Source organism: Caretta caretta, chromosome 2 (genome assembly GCF_965140235.1).
Source record: "Caretta caretta isolate rCarCar2 chromosome 2, rCarCar1.hap1, whole genome shotgun sequence".
NCBI classification, from domain to species: Eukaryota; Metazoa; Chordata; order Testudines; family Cheloniidae; genus Caretta; species Caretta caretta.
In genome coordinates, this window is record NC_134207.1 from 218,362,268 (window position 1) to 218,383,066 (window position 20,799).

The 20,799-nt window shown below is 38.3% G+C and overlaps 1 protein-coding gene across 3 annotated transcripts in view; it reads right to left on the reverse strand.

Moving 5' to 3' along the window:
- Positions 1-20,799, reverse strand: part of PHF14 (PHD finger protein 14) — a 285,184-nt gene that overhangs the window by 163,141 nt on the left and 101,244 nt on the right. For all 3 annotated transcript variants that reach the window (XM_048838246.2, XM_048838250.2, XM_048838249.2), the window contains exon 14: positions 18,654-18,822. In XM_048838246.2, the coding sequence (XP_048694203.1) occupies positions 18,654-18,822 (169 nt within the window). The remainder of the gene's footprint in view (positions 1-18,653; positions 18,823-20,799) is intronic.

The window sequence follows — 20,799 nt, forward strand, 5'->3', positions numbered from 1 at the left end:
CACGAAAGCTCATGCTCAAATAAATTGGTTAGACTCTAAGGTGCCACAAGTACTCCTTTTCTAGTTACTAAGATAGGATCCCAACCAAATGAGCAGACTTCAGAATACACCAGAGTTAACTTGGGGTATTAATGGACGATAAGTAGTTACAAAAATATCAATTTCTGTTCAGTTCAATTCAGTGAGACTGTATTGGCATGACAAGCTGCACACAAGTGTTGCCAACGAAAATTATAAAAAAAACGAACGTCAGGTACATGTGCCTGTCATGGGCAGGTATTATCCATCCATGACAGGGCTAAATACTATGTTTAGGGTTTAATCCCGTGTCCACTGGTTCTTCCTGATCAACCAACAGAATGCTACATAGCAGTAGAGGCATTACTTTCTCTCTCTCTTCCTTTTCTTCAGTATTTCAAAGACTGAAGTAGAAAATGTCTTTCTGTCTCAATCTCTCTTTTGCTGAACTGGTTGCTCAATCTTTCTTTGGGTTTAAACTGTTCTTTGAGCATCCTAATTTCCATATCAAATATTGACAGTTTCAGAGTAGCAACCATGTTAGTCTGTATTCGCAAAAAGAAAAGGAGTACTTGTGGCACCTTAGAGACTAACAAATTTATTTGAGCATAAGCTTTCGTGAGCTATAGCTCACTTCATCGGATGCATTCAGTGAAAATACAGTGGGGAGATTTATATACATAGAGAACATGAAACAATGGGTGTTACCATACACACTGTAACGAGAGTGATCACTTAAGGTGAGCTATTACCAGCTGGGGATGGAACCTTTTGTAGTGATAATCAAGGTGGGCCATTTTCAGCAGCTGACAAGAACGTCTGAGGAACAGTGTGTGGGAGGGGGTGGGGGGGATAAACAAGGGGAAATAGTTTTACTTTGTGTAATGACCCATCCACTCCCAGTCTCGATTCAAGCCTAACTTAATTGTATCCAGTTTGCAAATTAATTCCAATTCAGCAGTCTCTCGTTGGAGTCTGGATTTGAAGTTTTTTTTGTTGAAGAATTGCAACTTTTAGGTCTGTAATCGAATGACCAAAGAGATTGAAGTGTTCTCCAACTGGTTTTTGAATGTTCTAATTCTTGACATCTGATTTGTATCCATTTATTCTTTTACGTAGAGACTGTCCAGTTTGACCAACGTACATGGCAGAGGGGCATTGCTGGCACATGATGGCATATATCACATTGGTAGATGTGCAGGTGAACGAGCCTCTGATAGTGTGGCTGATGTGATTAGGCCCTATGATGGTGTCCCCTGAATAGATATGTGGACACAGTTGGCAACGGGCTTTGTTGCAAGGATAGGTTCCTGGGTTAGTGGTTCTGTTGTGTGGTGTGTGGTTGCTGGTACTGAAGGTAAAAAATCCATTACAATCTACATACCACAGAGACTATGCCGACAGCTTGTGCCACACACTCTCAAAGAAACTGCGGAATCACCTGATCAACATCCTCTACAGCAAACAGGGAAAGATTAAGAATGAGCTCTCAAAACTGGATACTTTCATAAAAAAAAACCTTCCACACAAACTCCCTCGTGGCTGGACTTTACAAAAACTAGACAAGCCATTTATAACACACACTTTGCTTCTCTACAAAAGAAAAAGGACACTAAACTATCTAAACTACTACATGCCACAAAGGGCCACAACAGTGGTTCCCTTAACCAACCCAGCAATATTGTTAATCTATCCAACTATACTCTTAGCCCAGCTGAAGAATCTGTCCTATCTCGAGGCCTCTCCTTCTGCCCCACCACCCCCATGAACATGATACAGTTCTGTGGTGACCTAGAATCTTATTTTCGACATCTCCAACTCAAGGAATATTTCCAACACACCTCTGAACAACATACTAACCCACAGAGATCTTCCCACCAAGACTACAAAAAGAAGGATTCTGGGTGGACTCCTCCTGAAGGTCGAAACAACAGACTGGGCTTCTACACAGAGTGCTTCCGCCGACGTGCACAGGCTGAAATTGTGGAAAAGCAGCATCACTTGCCCCATAACCTCAGCCATGCAGAACACAATGCCAACCACAGCCTATATTTGGCAATAGTTTAGAGTATATATACAGAGTTTTATACATTTCACTGGAGTATAGCAGTTTACTACTGTGACAGTTCCATGCAACTTCTTAATGTTTCTGATTTGTTCTTCCCAGTGATTTCAATATTAGTATTTGGCAGGGTCAGATTAAGGCACTAAAGCAAGGGTGGACAAACTTTTTGGCCTGAGGGCCACATCGGGGTTGCGAAACTGTATGGAGTGCCGGGTAGGGAAGGCTGTGCCTCCCCAAACAGCCTAGCCCTCGCTCCCTATCCTCCCCCTCCCACTTCCTGCCCCCTGACTGCCCCCCTCAAACCCCTGACCCATCCAACCCCCCCGGCTCCTTGTCTCCTGACTGCCCCCTCCTGGGACCCCCCCACCCCTAACCACCCCACTCCTCCCTGTCCCCTGACTGCCCCGCCCCCTGTCCACACCCCCGCCCCCTGACAGGCCCCCCGGGACTCCCACGCCTATCCAACCGCCCCTGCTCCCCGTCCCCTGACTGCCCCCCCCAAGAACCTCCGCCCCATACAACTGCTCCCTGTCCCCTGACTGCCCCAGGGATCCCCAGACCCTTATCCAACCCCACCCCACCCCCCTCCCGCTCCCTGCCCCCTTACCATGCCGCTCAGAGCGGCAGGATTGGCAGCTGTGTCGTGACTGTGGGGGAGGGGGGAGAACAGGGGCGGAGCCAGGGGCTAGCCTCCCCAGGCGGGAGCTCAAGGGCAGGGCAGGACAGTCCCGTGGGCCAGATGTGGCCCGTGGGCCACAGTTTGCCCACCTCTGCACTAAAGGCTCATGCTTGAGATCCCAGCTGGAGTCAGGTGATAAGGGCAGAATTTCAATTTCATTGGCGGGGGGGGGGGGGATTTCTAGCCTTTGTGTTTGCAAAAAAAATGCTTTAAAGCAGGACACAAGCGTAACCAGTCAGAAGGCATCTACCCAAGTCTGCAAACAGCCTGAAACAATACCTCTGAGATATGGGGAACTACCATACACCTCAGTGTGCTATTAATTCCAAGATCTACTGCTAGCCGGAGTGTGTGTTGGGAGAATGGTGGAAAATCCTGATAATATCACCCCAGCAGAGGACTGTGTGTGTGGCAGGAGAAAGAGAGTACCAGGGCCCCAACCCAAGCACCAAGCAGGAACACATCAACTGCAGGGGTATAAGTACAATGAACATAAGAATGGCCATTCTGGGTCAGACTAATGGTCCATCTAGCCCAGTATCTTGTCTTCCAACAATGGCAGGTACCAGATGCTTCAGAGGGAATGAACAGAACAGGACAATTATCGAGTGAGTTATTCCCTGTTGTCCACTTCCAGATTCTGGCAGTTAGAGGCTTAGGGACACCCAGAGCCTGGGGCTGTGCCCCTAACCATCCTGCCTAATAGCCATTCATGGACTTTTTTTTTTAAACCCAATTATACATTTGGCCTTCACAACATCCCCTGGCAATGAGTTCCACAGGCTGACTGAGCATTGGGTGAAGAAGTACTTCCTTTTGTTTGTTTTAAACCTGCTGCCTATTAAATTCATCCACAACGCCTGGTTATTGTGTCATGTGAAGGGGCTAAATAACACTTCCCTATTTACTTTCTCCACATCATTCATGATTTTATATACTTCTATCATATCTCCTCCCATCTTAGACATCTCTTTTCTAAGTTAAACAGTCCCAGTCTTTTTAATCTCTCCTCAGATGAAAGTTGTTCCGTACTCCTAATAATTTTTCTTGCTCTTCTCTGTACCATTACAAATTTTCACCTTTTTTTTTTTGAGATGGGGCGATCAGAAGTTCATGCAGTATTCAAGGGATGGGCATACCATGGATTTATATAGTGACCTTATAATATTTTCTGTCATGTTATCTATCCCTTTCCTAATGGTTCCCAACATTTTGCTTTTTTGACTACCACTGCATATTGAGCAAATGTTTTCAGAGAACTAACCAAGATGACTCCAAGATCTCTTTCTTGAGAGGTAACCACTAATTTACATCACATCATTGTATATGTATAAATTGTGATTGTTTTTTCTAATGTGCTTTATTTTAAATTCATCAATATTGACTTTCATTGCCATTTTGTTGCCCAGTCACCCAGTTTTGTGAAATCACTTTGTAACTCTTCACTGTCAGCTTTAGACTTAACTATCAAGTAATTTTGTATCGTCTGCAAACTTTGCCACCTCACTCTTTACTCCTTTTCCAGATCATTTATTAATATGTTGAACAGCACTGGTCCCAGTACAAATTATTGGGAGGACCCCACTATTTACCTCTCTCTACTGTAAATGTTGACCATTTATTCCTACCCTTTGTTTTCTGTCTTTTAACCAGTTACTGTTCAATGAGAGGACCTTCCCTCTTATCCCATGATTGCTTACTCTGCATAAGAGCCTTTGGTGAGAGTCATCAAACACTTTCTTAAAGTCCATGTACACTGTATCCACTGGATCACCCTTGTCCACATGCTTCTTGACACTTTCAAAGAATTCTAATATATTGGTGAGACGTGTTCCCTTTACAAAAACCATGTTGATTCTTCCAACATAGGAGGTTCATCTATGTGTCTGATAATTCCATTCTTTACTATAGTTTCAACCAATTTTCCTGGTACTGAAGTTAGGCTTCCCAGCCTGTACTTGGCAGGATCGCCTTTGGGCCTTTTTTTAAAAATGGGTGTTACATTAGCTATCTGCAGTCAGCTGGTAATACAGAGGCTGACTAAAAGCAATAGGTTATATACCACAGTTAGTATGGTGACATATTACTGTTTAATCTATCAATTTGTTCCAAAACCTCCTCTACTGACATCTCAAGCTGGGACAGTTCCTCTGATCTGTCACCTAAAAAGAATGGCTCAGGTATGGGAAGGGCCCTCATATCCTCTGCAGTGAAGACAGAAGCAAAGATTTAATTTAGCTTCACCGCAGTGGCCTTTTCTTTGAGGGCTCCTTTAACACCTCGATTGTTCAGTGGCCCCACTGATTGTTTGGAAGGTTTTCTGCTTCTGATGTACTTAAGAACAATTTTACTGTTCGTTTTTGTTTCATTAGTTGCACTTTAAAGTCTTCTTTGGACTATTTAATTATACTTTTATACTTCACTTGCCAGAGTTTTCCTCATAAGGATTTGATTTCCAATTTTTTAAGGATGCCTTTTTGCTTCTACCTGCCTCTTTTACTTTGGTATTTAGCCATGATGCATTTATTTGGTCCTCTTACTGTTTGTTTTTTTAATTTGGAATATACATTTTGTTTGAACGTGTATTATAGTGTTTTTAAAGAGTTTCCATGCAGCTTGTAGGCATTTCACAGTTGTTTTAACACTGTTCCTTTTAACTTCCATTTAACTAGCTTCCTTATTTTTGTGTAGTACCCCTTTTTGAAGTTAAATGCATCAGGGGTGCATTTCTTTGGTATTTCCCTTTCTGAGGTGATGTGAAATTTAATTACATTATGGTTGATATTATCGAGCAGTTCAGCTATATTTACCTCTTGGATCAGATCCTATGCTCTGCGCTTTGGACTACATGAAGAATTGCCTCTCCCCTTGTGGGTTCCAGGACTAGCTACACCAAGAATCAGTCATTTATGGTGTCTAAAATAATGGGCCTACTGCTGCCATCCCTGCCCTCGAGAGGGGGAAGGGAGGACGTCTGATGACACATTTTGTGCCCAAAAAGTAAAGGGGCTCTGCTGTCACTGCTGGGGGGAAGAAGGTTGCCCCCTGCTGTGTGGCTGCCCCTATCATGCTGAGCTGGAAGGGGACAGGGGCAAAGCCGTGGGGTTGGAGCCCTGGGCCCTTTCTCTGGCCTTGAGTTCTGGTTTTGCATCTTGATGTATTTTTCAATTTTTGATTCTTTGGTGCTTTGCAGGTATGCTGATTCGATTGAGATGGCATCACAAACTATATATTCTTTTCTGTCTGGTGATTAGCAGTGGAAATCCAGGCAGTACTACTCTGTAGACATCGTTGCTGGGATTCCTGTGTGCAAACAGTATTGGTTTGCAAAACTACAGATGTATGGTTTTGCTTTGGGAGTTTAATCATTTGTTTAAGCTGGTCCAAGATTTCACTTTCATATAGAAGAATCGTTTACATTACACGGTCAAATAATTTTAGCAACATTTTTACTGGAGGGTTTTTATAAGGAGGCCATGGAGAAGAATAACCTCAGTTTCCAAAAAAGGGCTGAAGATGAGAGTAAATACAACCAAGAATACACTGTGTAGCGAACATAAGTGGTATGCCTTTTCCTGTTAAGCTTGAATCTGGCGTGCTTTGCTTCACATGCTAGCACTAATATGGCAATTCTTCACTCATAATTTCAGAGATTCCTTAATATGTGTTCAATTCTGTAATTGCATATTGTCACTATGAAATAGTTGTAATCATGAGACCAACTTAAAAGCCCTAGTTAAGAGAAAAATTATCTTTGATTTAATTGTGTTTAAAAATGGAAAATAGGTATTCTACATATGGTATCACACAGGAATGAAAATATTTTGAGTGAAGGCAAAAACATCAATGCAGACACTAGGTGGCACACTTGCTCAATACAGATAAAAGTGTCTGTCACTTTGCAGTTGATCAAAACATATATAACAATGTACCATTCAGAACTACCCAATATATTTCTCCAAAATAATTCTTTCATTTTCCAGAAAATAGGCAGTAATAAAAAGGGAAGTGCCAAACAAAAAGAAATGCCAGTAAATCAAAAAATGATTAAAAAGAAAAACAAGCATAATTACAGAGAATTACAGCCCCCCAGGATTTGTTTGGTTGTCATTCTCTTGAGAATTTTGGCTTTATGTAGAAGTGAATTTTGCAATACTTCTGTCACTATGCCATTACAGAGCAGTACTATCTGTGTGTAAATTTGTTTATAACCAGTGTATTTAGTGCATTACATGTGTTACTGTTTCTAATACAACAGTAAACATACAACATATCTATCATAGAAATTCAATTTAAAGAGTTAATTACAAAATATTTTTGTTTGCCAGAAGTTTGTTAGATAATTTTTAGTCTCTTTTTCTTTGGTGAAACTATACCACAGGATTCTAATACCTTGGATTTGTCATTTTTGAAACTCTAGTGACATATTTTGGAGTTCGTTGCGTGAACAGTATAAGTCAACTTTTCAGCAATGTCCATATGGGATTTTATTAATTTATCGGATTAACACTTTAAACTCTCAGATTTAGATATTTATAGCAATCAAGATGGTAACAAATATTTGTATATAAAGGAGGTGGGAATTCTCAGAAAACAGGTTTTTACTTCTTATTGAAGACTACCAGGAATTTTTGAAACAAGGAATCCTCTCAAAAAATTCCAGTTGTCGAAAAACAGAGGCAGAAAGAGGAAAATTAAAACTGGAAGAGAAAAGTGGTTTTCAGAAACTGGTAAGTTAATAGCCTATTTATGGCAGTTTGCCACAGCATATTAATGATTTTTCTTTTAATGTATTCTATACACTTAAATTTGTTTACAAATTACACTACCTTACCGACTTCTTTGTTCTTTTTTTTTTGCACACTTAGATTTCTTCATGCTTGTGCCCATCTTGACATCTTAAAGATAACCATTTTATCCCCTTTTAATACAGTCCGCTACCATAAAGCACTGCAAAAGAGCCATATCTCCTTCATCTTAATATGCCCTCTCCATCAGCCTAGTGTAGCAAAAGCTCAGGCCAAACCAAAGTCTGGTATCTTGAAAGCAGCACAGGCTCACTCAGCTACTGGACTGGCTGACATATCAGGCAGACAGACCTGCTGAAAGTCTCTGGGTAAGGATAAAAAGGGTGAAAAACAAGGATGATGTCTTGGGTCTACGACAGACCACCTAACAAGGAAAAATAGGTGGATGAGGCTTTTTTTTTAATAACTAACAAAAATCATCCAAAGTACAGGACTTGGTGGTGATGGGGGACTTCAAATACCCAGATATCTGTTGGGAAAATAATACAGCAGAGTACAGACTTTCCAACAAATTTTTGGAACGCACGGAGACAACTTTTTATTACAGAAGCTAGAGAAAGCAACTAGGGGAGAGATGTTCAAGATTTGAATGTGACAAACAGGAAGGAACTGATTGAGAATCACAAATGAAATATGAGTGACCAATGTAACAGTTGCAAAAAAAGCAAACATAATTCTGGGATGTATCAGCAGAGGTGTTGTAAGCAAGACACAAGACATAATTCTTCCATGCTACTCTGCACTAATAAGGCCACAACTGGAGTACTGTGCCCACTTCTGGGCACCACGCTTTGGGAAAGATGTGGACAAACTGGAGTGACAAAAATAATTAAAGGTCTAGAAAACATAGCCTTTGAGGAAAGATTGAAAAAAATTGGGTTTGTTTAGTCTTGAGGAAAGAAGACTGAAGGGTGACATGATAAAAGTGTTCAAGTAAGTAAAAGATTGTTATAAATAGGAGAGTGATAAATTGTTCTCTTTCTCCACTGAGAATAGGACAAGAAGTAATAGACTTAAATTGCAGCAAGGAAGATTTAGGTTAGACATTAGGAAAAACTCACTAACTATAAGAGTAGTTAAGCACTGGAACAAATTACCAAGGGAGGCGTGGAATCTCGTGACTTGGAGATTTTTAAGAACAGGTTTGACAAACACATGTCAGAGATTGTCTCTAGATAATACTTAGCCCTGCCTCACTACAGGGGACTTGTCTAGATGATCTATCAAGGTCCCTTCCAGTCCTACATTTCTATGATTCTATAATTACCTTTTTATTAATAACATATTGTAGGATCATTTACGTAACTTTACATTCAGTGGTGGATAAGAACATTTTATTTTATGAAGTTCTTTCTATGGTTTTAAAATATTGCTGCTCTGAGTTGTCCTGTTAAATGTTGGATATCTAAGTATTAAGCAGAATGTCCAAAAAAATAGGAAGAGCTATTACTAAAGGACTTTAAGATGCTCATTTTAAAAAGTCAAGTGTAAATTAAATGACCAATTACTCTGAATAATTTGAGAAGGCCAGATTTTTTGTTTTATCACATAGAATTGACAAATACAGATTAGAATGTTTTATAATTATTTGTTATAATACTTCATGGAACACTGAAGCATATTTTAGTGGTCCCTTCTCTCATCATCATCTATTCAGAAATAATATCTATGACATCTCACAATTAAATCACACAATGGGTAAGTGGAAAGAATTTGAGTAGAAATGCTTCCGTTAAATACAATTAGAGTCAAGATAACAATCATGTTTATCTTAGTAAACCCGAATAGAAAACCATTCTTCTCTCCTCTACCATCTTTCCTCCACACTCTGAACAGAAATGAACAATATTAATTCACCCTAAGAAATGGTATTTATTTGTAAACTAAAAACAATACACACAAAAGCTTCCTGTGATGAATACCACTTATAATCTTAGTGCTTTGTGTGTGTCCTTTTTTTAATTGATTTACTTAGAGTGAAAACCTCTAAAAGTTAGGACCTTTTCTCCTGTATGATCCGAACAATACACACAGCAACACTCGAACAAATAAAAATAATTCACTTTATAAAAAGTTATACAACCTTTTCATTGGGATTTTATGCAACGGAATCACACAATTTGTATACAATTGTGTAGTTAGTGCAATATAATTTTGATGGTAAAAGATCAGTCACTTTTGTTTAAATCATGGAACAAATGAGTCACTTCTCAAAATGACATTACACAATACTTTTCCCTCCACTATAATACTGGATGGATGTTTTCTTTCCAGTCAAATGAGTCAAAACAGTGCTTGGCTGGAAAATATGTTCATGATTAAAGTTCTCAACCTGCATTGAGCTTTATGTGGATGCAAGGGTCTGCACACAGAAAGTTCATTGCAGGACAGTATGTCCAGCAGCACAGTATCCCTGAACAACATTAAGAGATATACTGACTGACAAGGAAGCCACTTCCTACATGTGGATTTTCTCTAGAAGTCTCCAAAAGTTCTGAGTCCCGTCACATAAAGTCACTACTTTAGAAGATGTGAATGCAGATGGTATTACTTTAAGTAAACAAAGCTTTTTTTCCTTCCAACCTTTACACTTCCAGATAATTATCACATATGGTAGGCATATAATATTTTGTGAGATTCTAAAGGAAAAGTGATTATTATATTTACCTTAATTCACTAATATACTTTACTGCTATTCAGATTATGGAAATAGATTATATTTAAGGAAATTTATTCCCCAGTAAAGTCAGGCCAGATTTTAATGTAATTATTTTACTGAACAGACTGTCTACAGTCTGACAATAACCTAGATTAGTGAGACAGACCAATTGGCTCAGAAAAAAAAATTGAACATCATTTTATTTGCTCTTTTTCATTGAAGAGAGCAAAGCAACTTGACATTTAAAGCTGGTTGTTGTTTTTTCAAATTGGGTGACATCTCATTAATAAATGATCTCAATAACAAGAGCATATGAAATTAAGCTAGATAATTAGGATCCAGCCCATTTAATTTATATAAGAAGACTGTTGTAAAGCACTAGTCATATGTCTTCATACAGATTTCTATCAACAAAATATACAGAATTATATACCTTATATAGTAAATCTTTCTAACATTTCTTATGGAAGTTCCCTGGGCAAAAATTCTGAGATGTGCACGTGTTACAAGAACAAGCTGATCACTAAATACGGAAAGGGGAAATACATCATCAATTCTCATACTTTTTCCATTTAAATTGTTCAGTAATATATAAACTTTAGTTTAGATTATTGTTTTTTCTAATGAAGATTAGCATTAGGGGCAACCAAATGAGAGATCACATGTGATTTGTGGAGATTATATTTTCCATTTCCCAGCTTTATAAAGTGAATCAACTTTGTAAAATTCTAAACAGTGTTAATTTAAAGGGTTACTCATTTGAAGTCTAGAAAATTTTAAAATTATTTGAATTGTGGAAACATCAGCAATAAGTTAATTTCTTTGTTCACATATAGTCCTTTCCACAGCAGTTTGCAAGTTGAGGGCTGATCTGCTGAACACTTACACTCCTTTACTTATTCTGGCCCTGATTCAGGAAAGAACTGAAATATGTGCTTAAATTATCCTTATTCAAGAAGGCTGTTAAGCATATGCTTAAGTGCTCTTCCTGAATCAGGATACTGAGAAGTTCTGTTGAGCTCAGTGGTTACTCATATATGCATTTGCAGGACTAAGCTTCAAGATGACTCACAAGTAGTTTCAAGCACTACATCTGTCCCTGGGTCCCCAGCATCTTCTGTAGTTTTATCATCAAACATTCCTGTATTTTTCTATCCCCACTCCTGTGTGGTAGACTCATGTTGACAGCCAGCCAAAATGTCTGATTATGCAAGGGGAACAGTGAAACAACTGTCAAAATGTACAATGTAAACTGACAAAAATGGAGGAAAAACTCTTTGGTTTTAGTTACAGTAATATTAGTTATTGCTTGTAACACTAGTAGGTAAAAATATTCCACACAGCAGTGTCAATTTTAATCTTATTTTAAATCTTAATAAGCTGTACCCTCTACACAGTAAAAACCTGAATGGCAGAATTTACTCCCTACCTCATCATTTCTACTTAATCATGTGATTTTCTTTATTCAAATATCCTACAAAAATTTTTGAAAATAGAGAATGTGAATCGAGGTTATGAACAGGCTAATTCTTTACATCTGATCAAGTGTCTACACAAAATATTTTAAAAGGCACTATCAAATAAAAATCCAAACATTTTAAATGAATAGAAGGCAGCAACCAAATGGGCAACCAATACAGCACACTCTAAGAGGGAAAAATATGATCCTGATTTAAAAAACAGCCGCTTTAACACTTACTGCTTCCATCTCCCCACTTCCTTCTCATAATTCCCAGTTCCAGGTGGAAAGGAAGTCCTTAGTGTCCCTTACAAATGGAGTTGTAAGTATTGGCACATTTCTGCTCCCACCCCAAGCATCATCACCCTGACCTTCATTGCTCTGACATAAGACTAGATTGGAATACATTCTGAACAACTAAGTAAATTTCCTAACTGAAAAAAGGAGTTGATATTAAATGTTCTCTACCTCCCACCTTTACACCCACTACTCTAAGCCACTGATCCCGAAACTGTGGGGGGCACACACACCCTCCCCCCCTCACCCCACCCCTGTGCAGGACTAGAGGGCTAGATGGAATCAGGGCAGAGCTGGGCTGGAAGCGGAGTGGAGAAATGTTCGGGGGGAGTGCAGAGGGGCCTGGGCCAGTCCCCACAGGAGGCAGAGGGAGGGAGCTCCACCCAGCCCCGCTCCACCCCTAGCCACAGCTCCATTCCGCCGCCTGCTCTGCCACCAGCCCAGCTCCAGCCCCAGCTGCAGCTCCACTCCATCCCCAGCTACACTCTGCTCCCAGCCCAGCCTCAGCCACAGCTCCACTCCATAACACTCTGCCCCCAGCCCAGCTCTGCCCCCAGCCATAGTGCCACTCCACCCCCAGCCCGGCCCCAGACACAGCTCCACTCCACTCCCATCCCCAGTTCTGTCCCCAGCTCTGCCTTCAACCCAAGCTCCTCTGCTGAGCCAACTGTGCAGTAAAGGAGCAGGGGTGCAGACAGATTCCATTACTGGTAAGGGGTGCTGTGACAGGAAAGGTTTGGGCACCACTGCTCTAAGATGAGTTCATTGCTTACAATTCCCACCAGTCCAGTAATGGATTGCAAATCTATATTTTGTACATGCTAATCCAGAATATGGCCAACAGAGCACCTCATTCACAGTTTAACTTCTGCTTTAGGGAGCTCAGATAGTCTCAGTCCAGTAATAAGGATGAAAATGGTAAAAGGCTTGCAAGGATTTCTCTCCAAGGAGAAACTGAAAAGAATGGGATGGTTCAGTTTAGAGAGATGATGAATAAGAGGAAACATACAAAATGTCCCTATTTACCTTCCCACATAATGCAAGAACAAAGGGAATCTGAAACTGAAAGGTAGCACTTAAAATGGATAAAAGGAAAACCTTTTCTCCTAAACAATGTCAATAATTAACCTACAGACCTCACTGGTACAAAGCATCACTGAGTGTAGGAGCTTAGAAAGATTAGAAAAAGGAGAAGATGTAGATAAGCAAACATTCACAATTACATTAGATAGGTTGCATAATTAAAAAAAAAATTATAACATAACCCTCATGCATCAGGGCATAAGCCAGGGGTCGGCAACCTTTCGGAAGTGGTGTGCCGAGTCTTCATTCATTCACTCTAATTTAAAAGGTTTTGTGTGCCAGTAATACATTTTAATGTTTTTAGAAGGTCTCTAAGTCTATAATATATAACTAAACTAAACTATTGTTGTATGCAAAGTAAATAATGTTTTAAAAATGTTTAAGAAGCTTCATTTAAAATTAAATTAAAATGCAGAGCCTCCTGGACCGGTGGCCAGGACCCGGGCAGTGTGAGTGCCACTGAAAATCAGCTCGTGTGCCACCTTTGGCATGCATGCCATAGGTTGCCTACCCCTGGCAGGATGAAACATCTATTATGGGAAAGTAATACCCTTTTTTTTACTATGGGGTGAAGCATGTTTTACTGGTAAGACCCTCCTGTGTTGCTTTTTGCACATTTTTACTGTAAAATTCCTGGCTTTTACAAAAGCTATTATTCAGTTTTTTACTCCCTTTGACCTGAATTTCAGACCGCTCAAATATATGAAAATATGGATTATGTTAACAAAAATCAAATACTTTACATTAGGTAGATGTGTTTATGTTAATAAATTAGTCTAAGTGTAAATACAAGGCTGTCTGTTAATATAAGACTGTGTATTGGAAGATACATACAGATGTGCATGCGTACATCAGAGCTTTAGTCCTTAAAAAAACAAAAAGAGTGCCGGAACTCCCCGGACCCAGCTCTCTGCTCTAGAAGGAGAGATGCCACCCAGCTCAATAACCTGAGCAGCCCAGGTAACTTAACCACCATCTCTCCTTTCAGAATGGGCCCAAAGTGGACCTGGAAGTGGAAGAAATGAAGGAGGCAAGCATGTCGTTTCTTCTAACTGCCTCCTCCACCTCATGTGGGCCTACTCCAGAGGAGAGATGGCAGCTCAGTTACCTTGGCCGCCCACATTACCAAGCTGTCATCTCTCCTTCTGAAGCAGGGACCAGGATCCAGAAAAAGTCTTATTTTTCTCTATTTGTTCCATTTCTTTTGTCTTCCATATATTAACCCTGATATTTACCCAGAAAACTGTGAAGTTAATTTTCTTGCACTGATTTTCACCTTTTTTAAGTTTGTATATTTCTTGGGAAATTTTAAACAAAATAAAAACAAAAATGTAGGGCCTTGGTTACTGGTCACTCTCAGGGACAGGTTTCTGCTCCAGATATCAGTGGTCTAATCAGGTATAGTAATTCCTGTATTTTTACCTTCCTACAAATGCACATTAGTTATTTCACACAGTTAATAAGGTTTTTTTTAAGTTGATAATTAACAAGTGCTGTATATTACCTTCTTTATGTTGCATATACTGTCATCTTGCCCTTAGCAACAGCTAATTCAACATCACCACCACTTATATTGCAATGCTTGGGGGGCCCAATCAGGGATCAAGCCATCATTGTGCTAGGCACTGTACAAAGACACAACAAAAAGCCAGCCCCTGCCTGACATGTTGTTTTAATTACTACATAAAGGTCCTAGGCTCCGTGCTACACACATGGTAAGGGAGATTTTCAATCATTTTTCAAACTGAGCTTAATGAATTGAAAAAAAAAATCTGTAGGGAGGTAAAAAAGGTGGAAAAGGTAGAGGTATGAAGGTCATGAAGTACATTATTTATGCTTTGCCAATAGTTTCACAATTATATCTAATTAAGTGGGAAGCAGCTCCACTTCAACATCTAAATAAATATTAAATGTAATAAACCAATTATCATGACCAGATATTTTTTCTCCTTCATGCATGATCAGTCTTCAAAGGAGTGTTAAAATAGTTTAACATGAATAAAAAAAGAAAAGATGGACGCTAGGAGTTGATTCTCCTTGTTCCAAGGACAATTCTTTTTTTAAGATGTACAGCAGCTTCATGTCCACAGAAAGCATTATTCACATGATAACATCAACAAACCATCACAAGATGGCAAAAAGAAAAGGAGTACTTGTGGCACCTTAGAGACTAACCAATTTATTTGAGCATGAGCTTTCGTGAGCCACAGCTCACTTCACCATCACAAGATGGGTAAGGCATCTGGTGAATCAACTTTAAAAATTTACAAAGGAGGAAATACACAGTTTGTATTTGTTTGCCACAACAGCTTCACAGATTCAGTTTAAGACACTGTCTCCACTTCACAAGATTTTCTTCAAGGTTTATCCAACAGGACAGAAGTTAAAGATCAAATCACTGAGGCCAAGAATTGAGTCAACATGCATCAGAAATTACAATCTGTACTGAAAGGGCTCTGAGATAAAGTTGAAGATTAGCAAAATCAGAGTAGGAGGAATAACTACTGAATTACCAGCATCTCCAAAGGCACGGAAAAGGGAAACAATTAAGTCTTAAAACTAAGAGATTACAGAATGATGAAATTGGCCATGTGGTGTGAGATACTGAATGCATCACAGACTCTTAAACTTACATAATAGTAACATTCAAGGTAAACAATGACAAAGTTTCTTAGATTCTACACATGGTGTGGCAATACACACTACGAAGATATGATTTCTAAAGAGTACTAATGAGTTGTGCATTAACTGGTCTGTGTAGATCCTGCTGGTTCCCGAGGGCACTTTAACACACAACCAAGGATCTCAAAATGCATTGCAAACATTAATTAAACTTAGCCTCACCCTCATGAGGCTTAGCCACATTTTTTAGATGAGGAAACTGAGGAATAGTAAGATTAAATGATTCAGCAAAACATCTGTCACAGCTTGAAACAAAAAACATATCTCCCAATTTTAGTTTTGTGCCTTTGCCACAAATCCATCTTTTCCCTTAGATAATCCATTTTTTCATGATGGTGTTCAGGATTTACAACTATAATAACAGGTTTCAGAGTAACAGCCGTGTTAGTCTGTATTCGCAAAAAGAAAAGGAGTACTTGTGGCACCTTAGAGACTAACCAATTTATTTGAGCATGAGCTTTCGTGAGCTACAGCAGCAGGAGAGTGAATTTGTGTGGGGGGGTGGAGGGTGAGAAAACCTGGATTTGTGCTGGAAATGGCCCAACCTGATGATCACTTTAGATAAGCTATTACCAGCAGGACAGTGGGGTGGGAGGAGGTATTGTTTCATATTCTCTGTGTATATATAAAGTCTGCTGCAGTTTCCACGGTATGCATCTGATGAAGTGAGCTGTAGCTCACGAAAGCTCATGCTCAAATAAACTGGTTAGTCTCTAAGGTGCCACAAGTACTCCTTTTCTTTTTACAACTATAATAGTCACCTGAGGGAGTGTGGAGAGGGGAATGAAAAATCTGATTCAGACTCCTCCCTGAGAATAGGAGCCACTACTCCTATGTCCTTTCATTGCTTGATTCTTTAAGCCTTATCACTTTAAAGCTTTCAAAACTAGGGTGACATTTTAAAAAAAATAAGATGATTTAATTTAATTAAGATGATTTCAAGAGCCTATCAGTCAGAAATGGAACTTTCCTTCAAGCTGAAGAAACTTTTATTTTCTTCCTATGCAAAGAGGTTCTTTGGTTTATTCATGTGCCCTCTCTTCCTGGCCTTGTCATTCCTACAGGCTGAACTGAATTAGCCCCTATGTCCTGAATGATTCTTAAAGTTCTTCCTAACTGCTGGAACAGGAAAGGAAAGCATTCCTTGGATTGGAGCTCAAAATTTTGACAACAGGTTCTGCAGGTCAAAAAACAATCCCAATGTCAAGATTCTGATGTGGATAAAAACTTCTAGCAATCGTAAGAATTCATAGCTTAACCACATCAAAGGTTAGCTGGACAACATAAGCAAAGCATAATGAGACTCCAAAGCAGATTGCTTTAAGAAAATCTAGTAACGCCATGTAATAAACAATGGATATGGCTAGTCTGAGATGGGGTGAGGGGGGAAGAGGCAGCGGTAATTATTTTGGGTATATCTTTTTGCAGATGAACCATAGTTCATATACAACCTAAGGGTCGCAGACGCCACACAGCCCCAAACGTGACAGGTGAGAGACCAAAGGACTGTATTCTAGAAAAAATTATACCTTTGATTGTATTTATGGATATTTTTTCAAGTTCTCTGTTAATCTTGTTATGCAGTATTGTATTATAATGAAAAATCCAATAAAAGCCTTTAATTAGAAACATGTAGGAAAACAAATCTTGAAGGATCGGCGTACGGTGGGAAATGATAAGAGAATACAGTCACGATTAATAGTAGCTCCGCTTTCAAGGGAATGATCTACAGGCTTTTTGCTTTGCCAGTAAAAAAAACAAAATTTCTGTTTATTAAAAGCATCCAATAATGGTTGCTTTTTTGTTCGTTTGTTTTTGATGGGGGGGGTTTTGAGAGCAGAAGCACTGCAAAGTATATTGTTAGACAGCACACTCGAAAGCACGTTAAAGCATATATAAAATTGTGCAAAATGGAACACATAAAGGTTCAAATGATAAATGATAAACATATAATGACATTACATAGTGTTTTTGAGACATACCAAAAATTTTTAAACTATTGTTTTTATCCCCGCTGCCATGGCTGTTAGAGGAATCCATTACACTAACTGTGAAAATCACATTTTTATAAACATACACACACACACACACACTCACACGTGCAAAATTAATCAATTAATTACCTTTTAATAATATAACGGGTAATATCAAATTGATTACTTTTGCAAAGTATCCTTTAGAACTTATCTCAAGTACCAAAGTATCGCTACTTCTTCTTTTACCAAGTACTGTGAAGAATCAAGTTAAAATTATCTGTACAATGCAACTTTGAGTATTTCTCACTTTAAAAAAAATAAAATATACCCAAGTGTATAAAATAAACCCAAGTGACAGCCCCTGACAACGAAGACCTCTGTCTCCCCTCAAGACAAGAAGTAGAAAAGGTGTAATCTTCTTCTTTATTATCTTAGATAAACCACTGCTAGGGGGTAAAAATCATTTATTCTTTATGGCTATTCATTGAAACTGCCAAGCAGGATGACAAATCATGCCAACTGTGGTGGGTTAGGTGACACAAATTGACTATTTCACATAGACCAGAGAACATCAGTCAAAATATAAAGATTTCTGGCTGTTACCTACTTGTGGTGAATTTTATTTTATTTGACTTGGAACCTACAGTTTAAAGGGAAAGCTTGCTCTACCATTCTTTGAAGTACACAGTTACCAGCATTATTATTTTAGGTACTTCCTCAGAAGTCAAGTAAATCACCTTTTGAGACAAAAAATTAAGTATCTAATAATCAGAGAAAATAGTTTTTACAACCATATTAGAATGTCATAGGTTGCCATTATTTAAATACAGCGCTAATTCATCGTACCCTAAAGGTCCCAATTTTACAAATACTAAGCCAAATAATTATGAATATGATCTATTCAATGACAATTAAGTTGTCATTTACCGTGTTTCTGATTGGAATCTTCTTTGGTTCTGGTGGCACATCCTGTGGAACAAATTTCACTGGTTCCTTAATTTGCCTCCTTGATCTCTTGGTCCCATCTGGTAAGGTTTCCATGGCAATATCTGCTTCCATGTCACTGCTACCTGCCTGGTCACACTCGGAGCACTGCCTGGAAGAGAAAGATTTTATATGGACAACATCAACCACAAAGCAAAAGTAAAATATTTTGGTAAAAATACAATACAGGAACAAAACAATTCCACAAAAATGTAAGGTAATTTTCCCAAAATAACAGATATTCAAGTAGCTGCCCTTGCCAGATACACAGCCTATTTTATTTATTTTTTCATGTCATTTAAGTCATTTGGGATCTAAACTCATTGGAAGCAATCTTTCATATTTAGGAAAGATATTTCTTCTACTCTTTCACCATTTTTTAATCCTACCCCCATTGATCTTGAATCTATTCATTATTATAGCTGCTGCAGCCTCTAATCTCTGCCAATTACACTGTGCGGAATTTGCTCTGTGTTGGCAGCTTTTTCTGACAGACTCACAAGAAGGGTTTCCTCTGAAAATCAATAGACCCTTTTAAAGATTGTGGACAATTCAATTCACACTAGATACATTTTTTTTAAAGTCCAGAAGACATTAAAAGACAAATGAAGTTGTATAGGCTGTGAAGTACATATTAGCAATTTTTTTTATATACAGATGAAAAACCCCTTGTTGTATTTCCAAAAAATTATAAATTCATGGTCAGAACTTCAAAAGTAAGCAATTGTTAATGTATGCTATTAACAAGCTTCATCAAAGAAAAGTCACAAGATGTGAAGTCATCTTCATATGTTCTCATATACAGAACAAAATAATACGTGTCATACCAAGATGTTCAGTCATAAATGCAGATGTTAACCTAATATATGGGATTGAAATTTCAAGTCTACCTGTTAATATCAGTGACATCAAATTAATTTTGAAATCTTTTTTGATTATACTAAAATACATTGTTCAATGCATTTTACTGCAAATCCTACCAAAATTCTATCATCAGCAGCAATTTTTTCATTTCCCAAAAACTGTATTTTAAATATTGGTTAATGAAAGTATTATAAATTTCCTGAAATAGTATGCCAACTATTAAATAATGAAATTTAAATTTTAAATTAGCATACAAACATTGAAAATAATTTAAATGAAGTAGCACAACTTGTTTCAGCAAGAAATAAAAATGTGCACTTTGTTATTCATTTATTAATATATATTTTATATGGTCTGAAGATAAGGAGCTGTACTAACTTACCGCCTATAAAAAACAGAATTTTTGCAACACAATTCCAGGTTATAAAAAGTCAAATGAAATTTTCTTTTAAAAAATTAAATATTAAAAGCAAATGTTTAAAAATAAAATGTAACTATGGCATATTTACCGTAAATCACCTGGATGCTTTTTTTATCATGAGGAAAGGAAATGTTTACAAAGTTGAGCCTAAAATAGATTTAACAGAAACAGCTTTGCTGCTATGAATTTCAATGCAAACAAGGGCATTATTAAGTAATGTAAGCAACTGAAAAACATCAGTGCTATTGTGTTTTGAAAAGAGAACGCTGAACAATAATATATTTAATTTAATTCAAATACCAGTGCATTTTTAAATCAACAAAGCTGAATTATGGTAGATATGCCCCACATTGTATTAAGACTCACAATGTAAAGAGACTCACATTTCTCTTACTAAAACATACTATTAACAAAGGTTGCTGTTTAATCTGTGATTTACACCAGTTCCCGTAGTTGGGGCACAAGAACATGAGTAGCTATTCCAATATAAAGCTAACTGCTCTGATATAAAGCAAACACATGTTTTCGTTGGCTTGGCGTTTGTGTTTTCTAAAACTGGAAACATCCTGAGCATTAGTCTCAAATCATTTCTGGTCAGACCAGAAGACAAGCCAACAGACAGCACTGTCTACTTATTAGAGCACAGGTTGATGAGTCAGGAAAACATGTGATCTAATCCTACTTGGATAAAAGCTAACTGTATGAGATAAATTGTATTTCAGTAATACACATGTATTCCCAAGGAGTGTAGAGGCACAGACAAAGCAGAAGTCTTTATAAAACAGGTCAAAGGGATGATCCAGC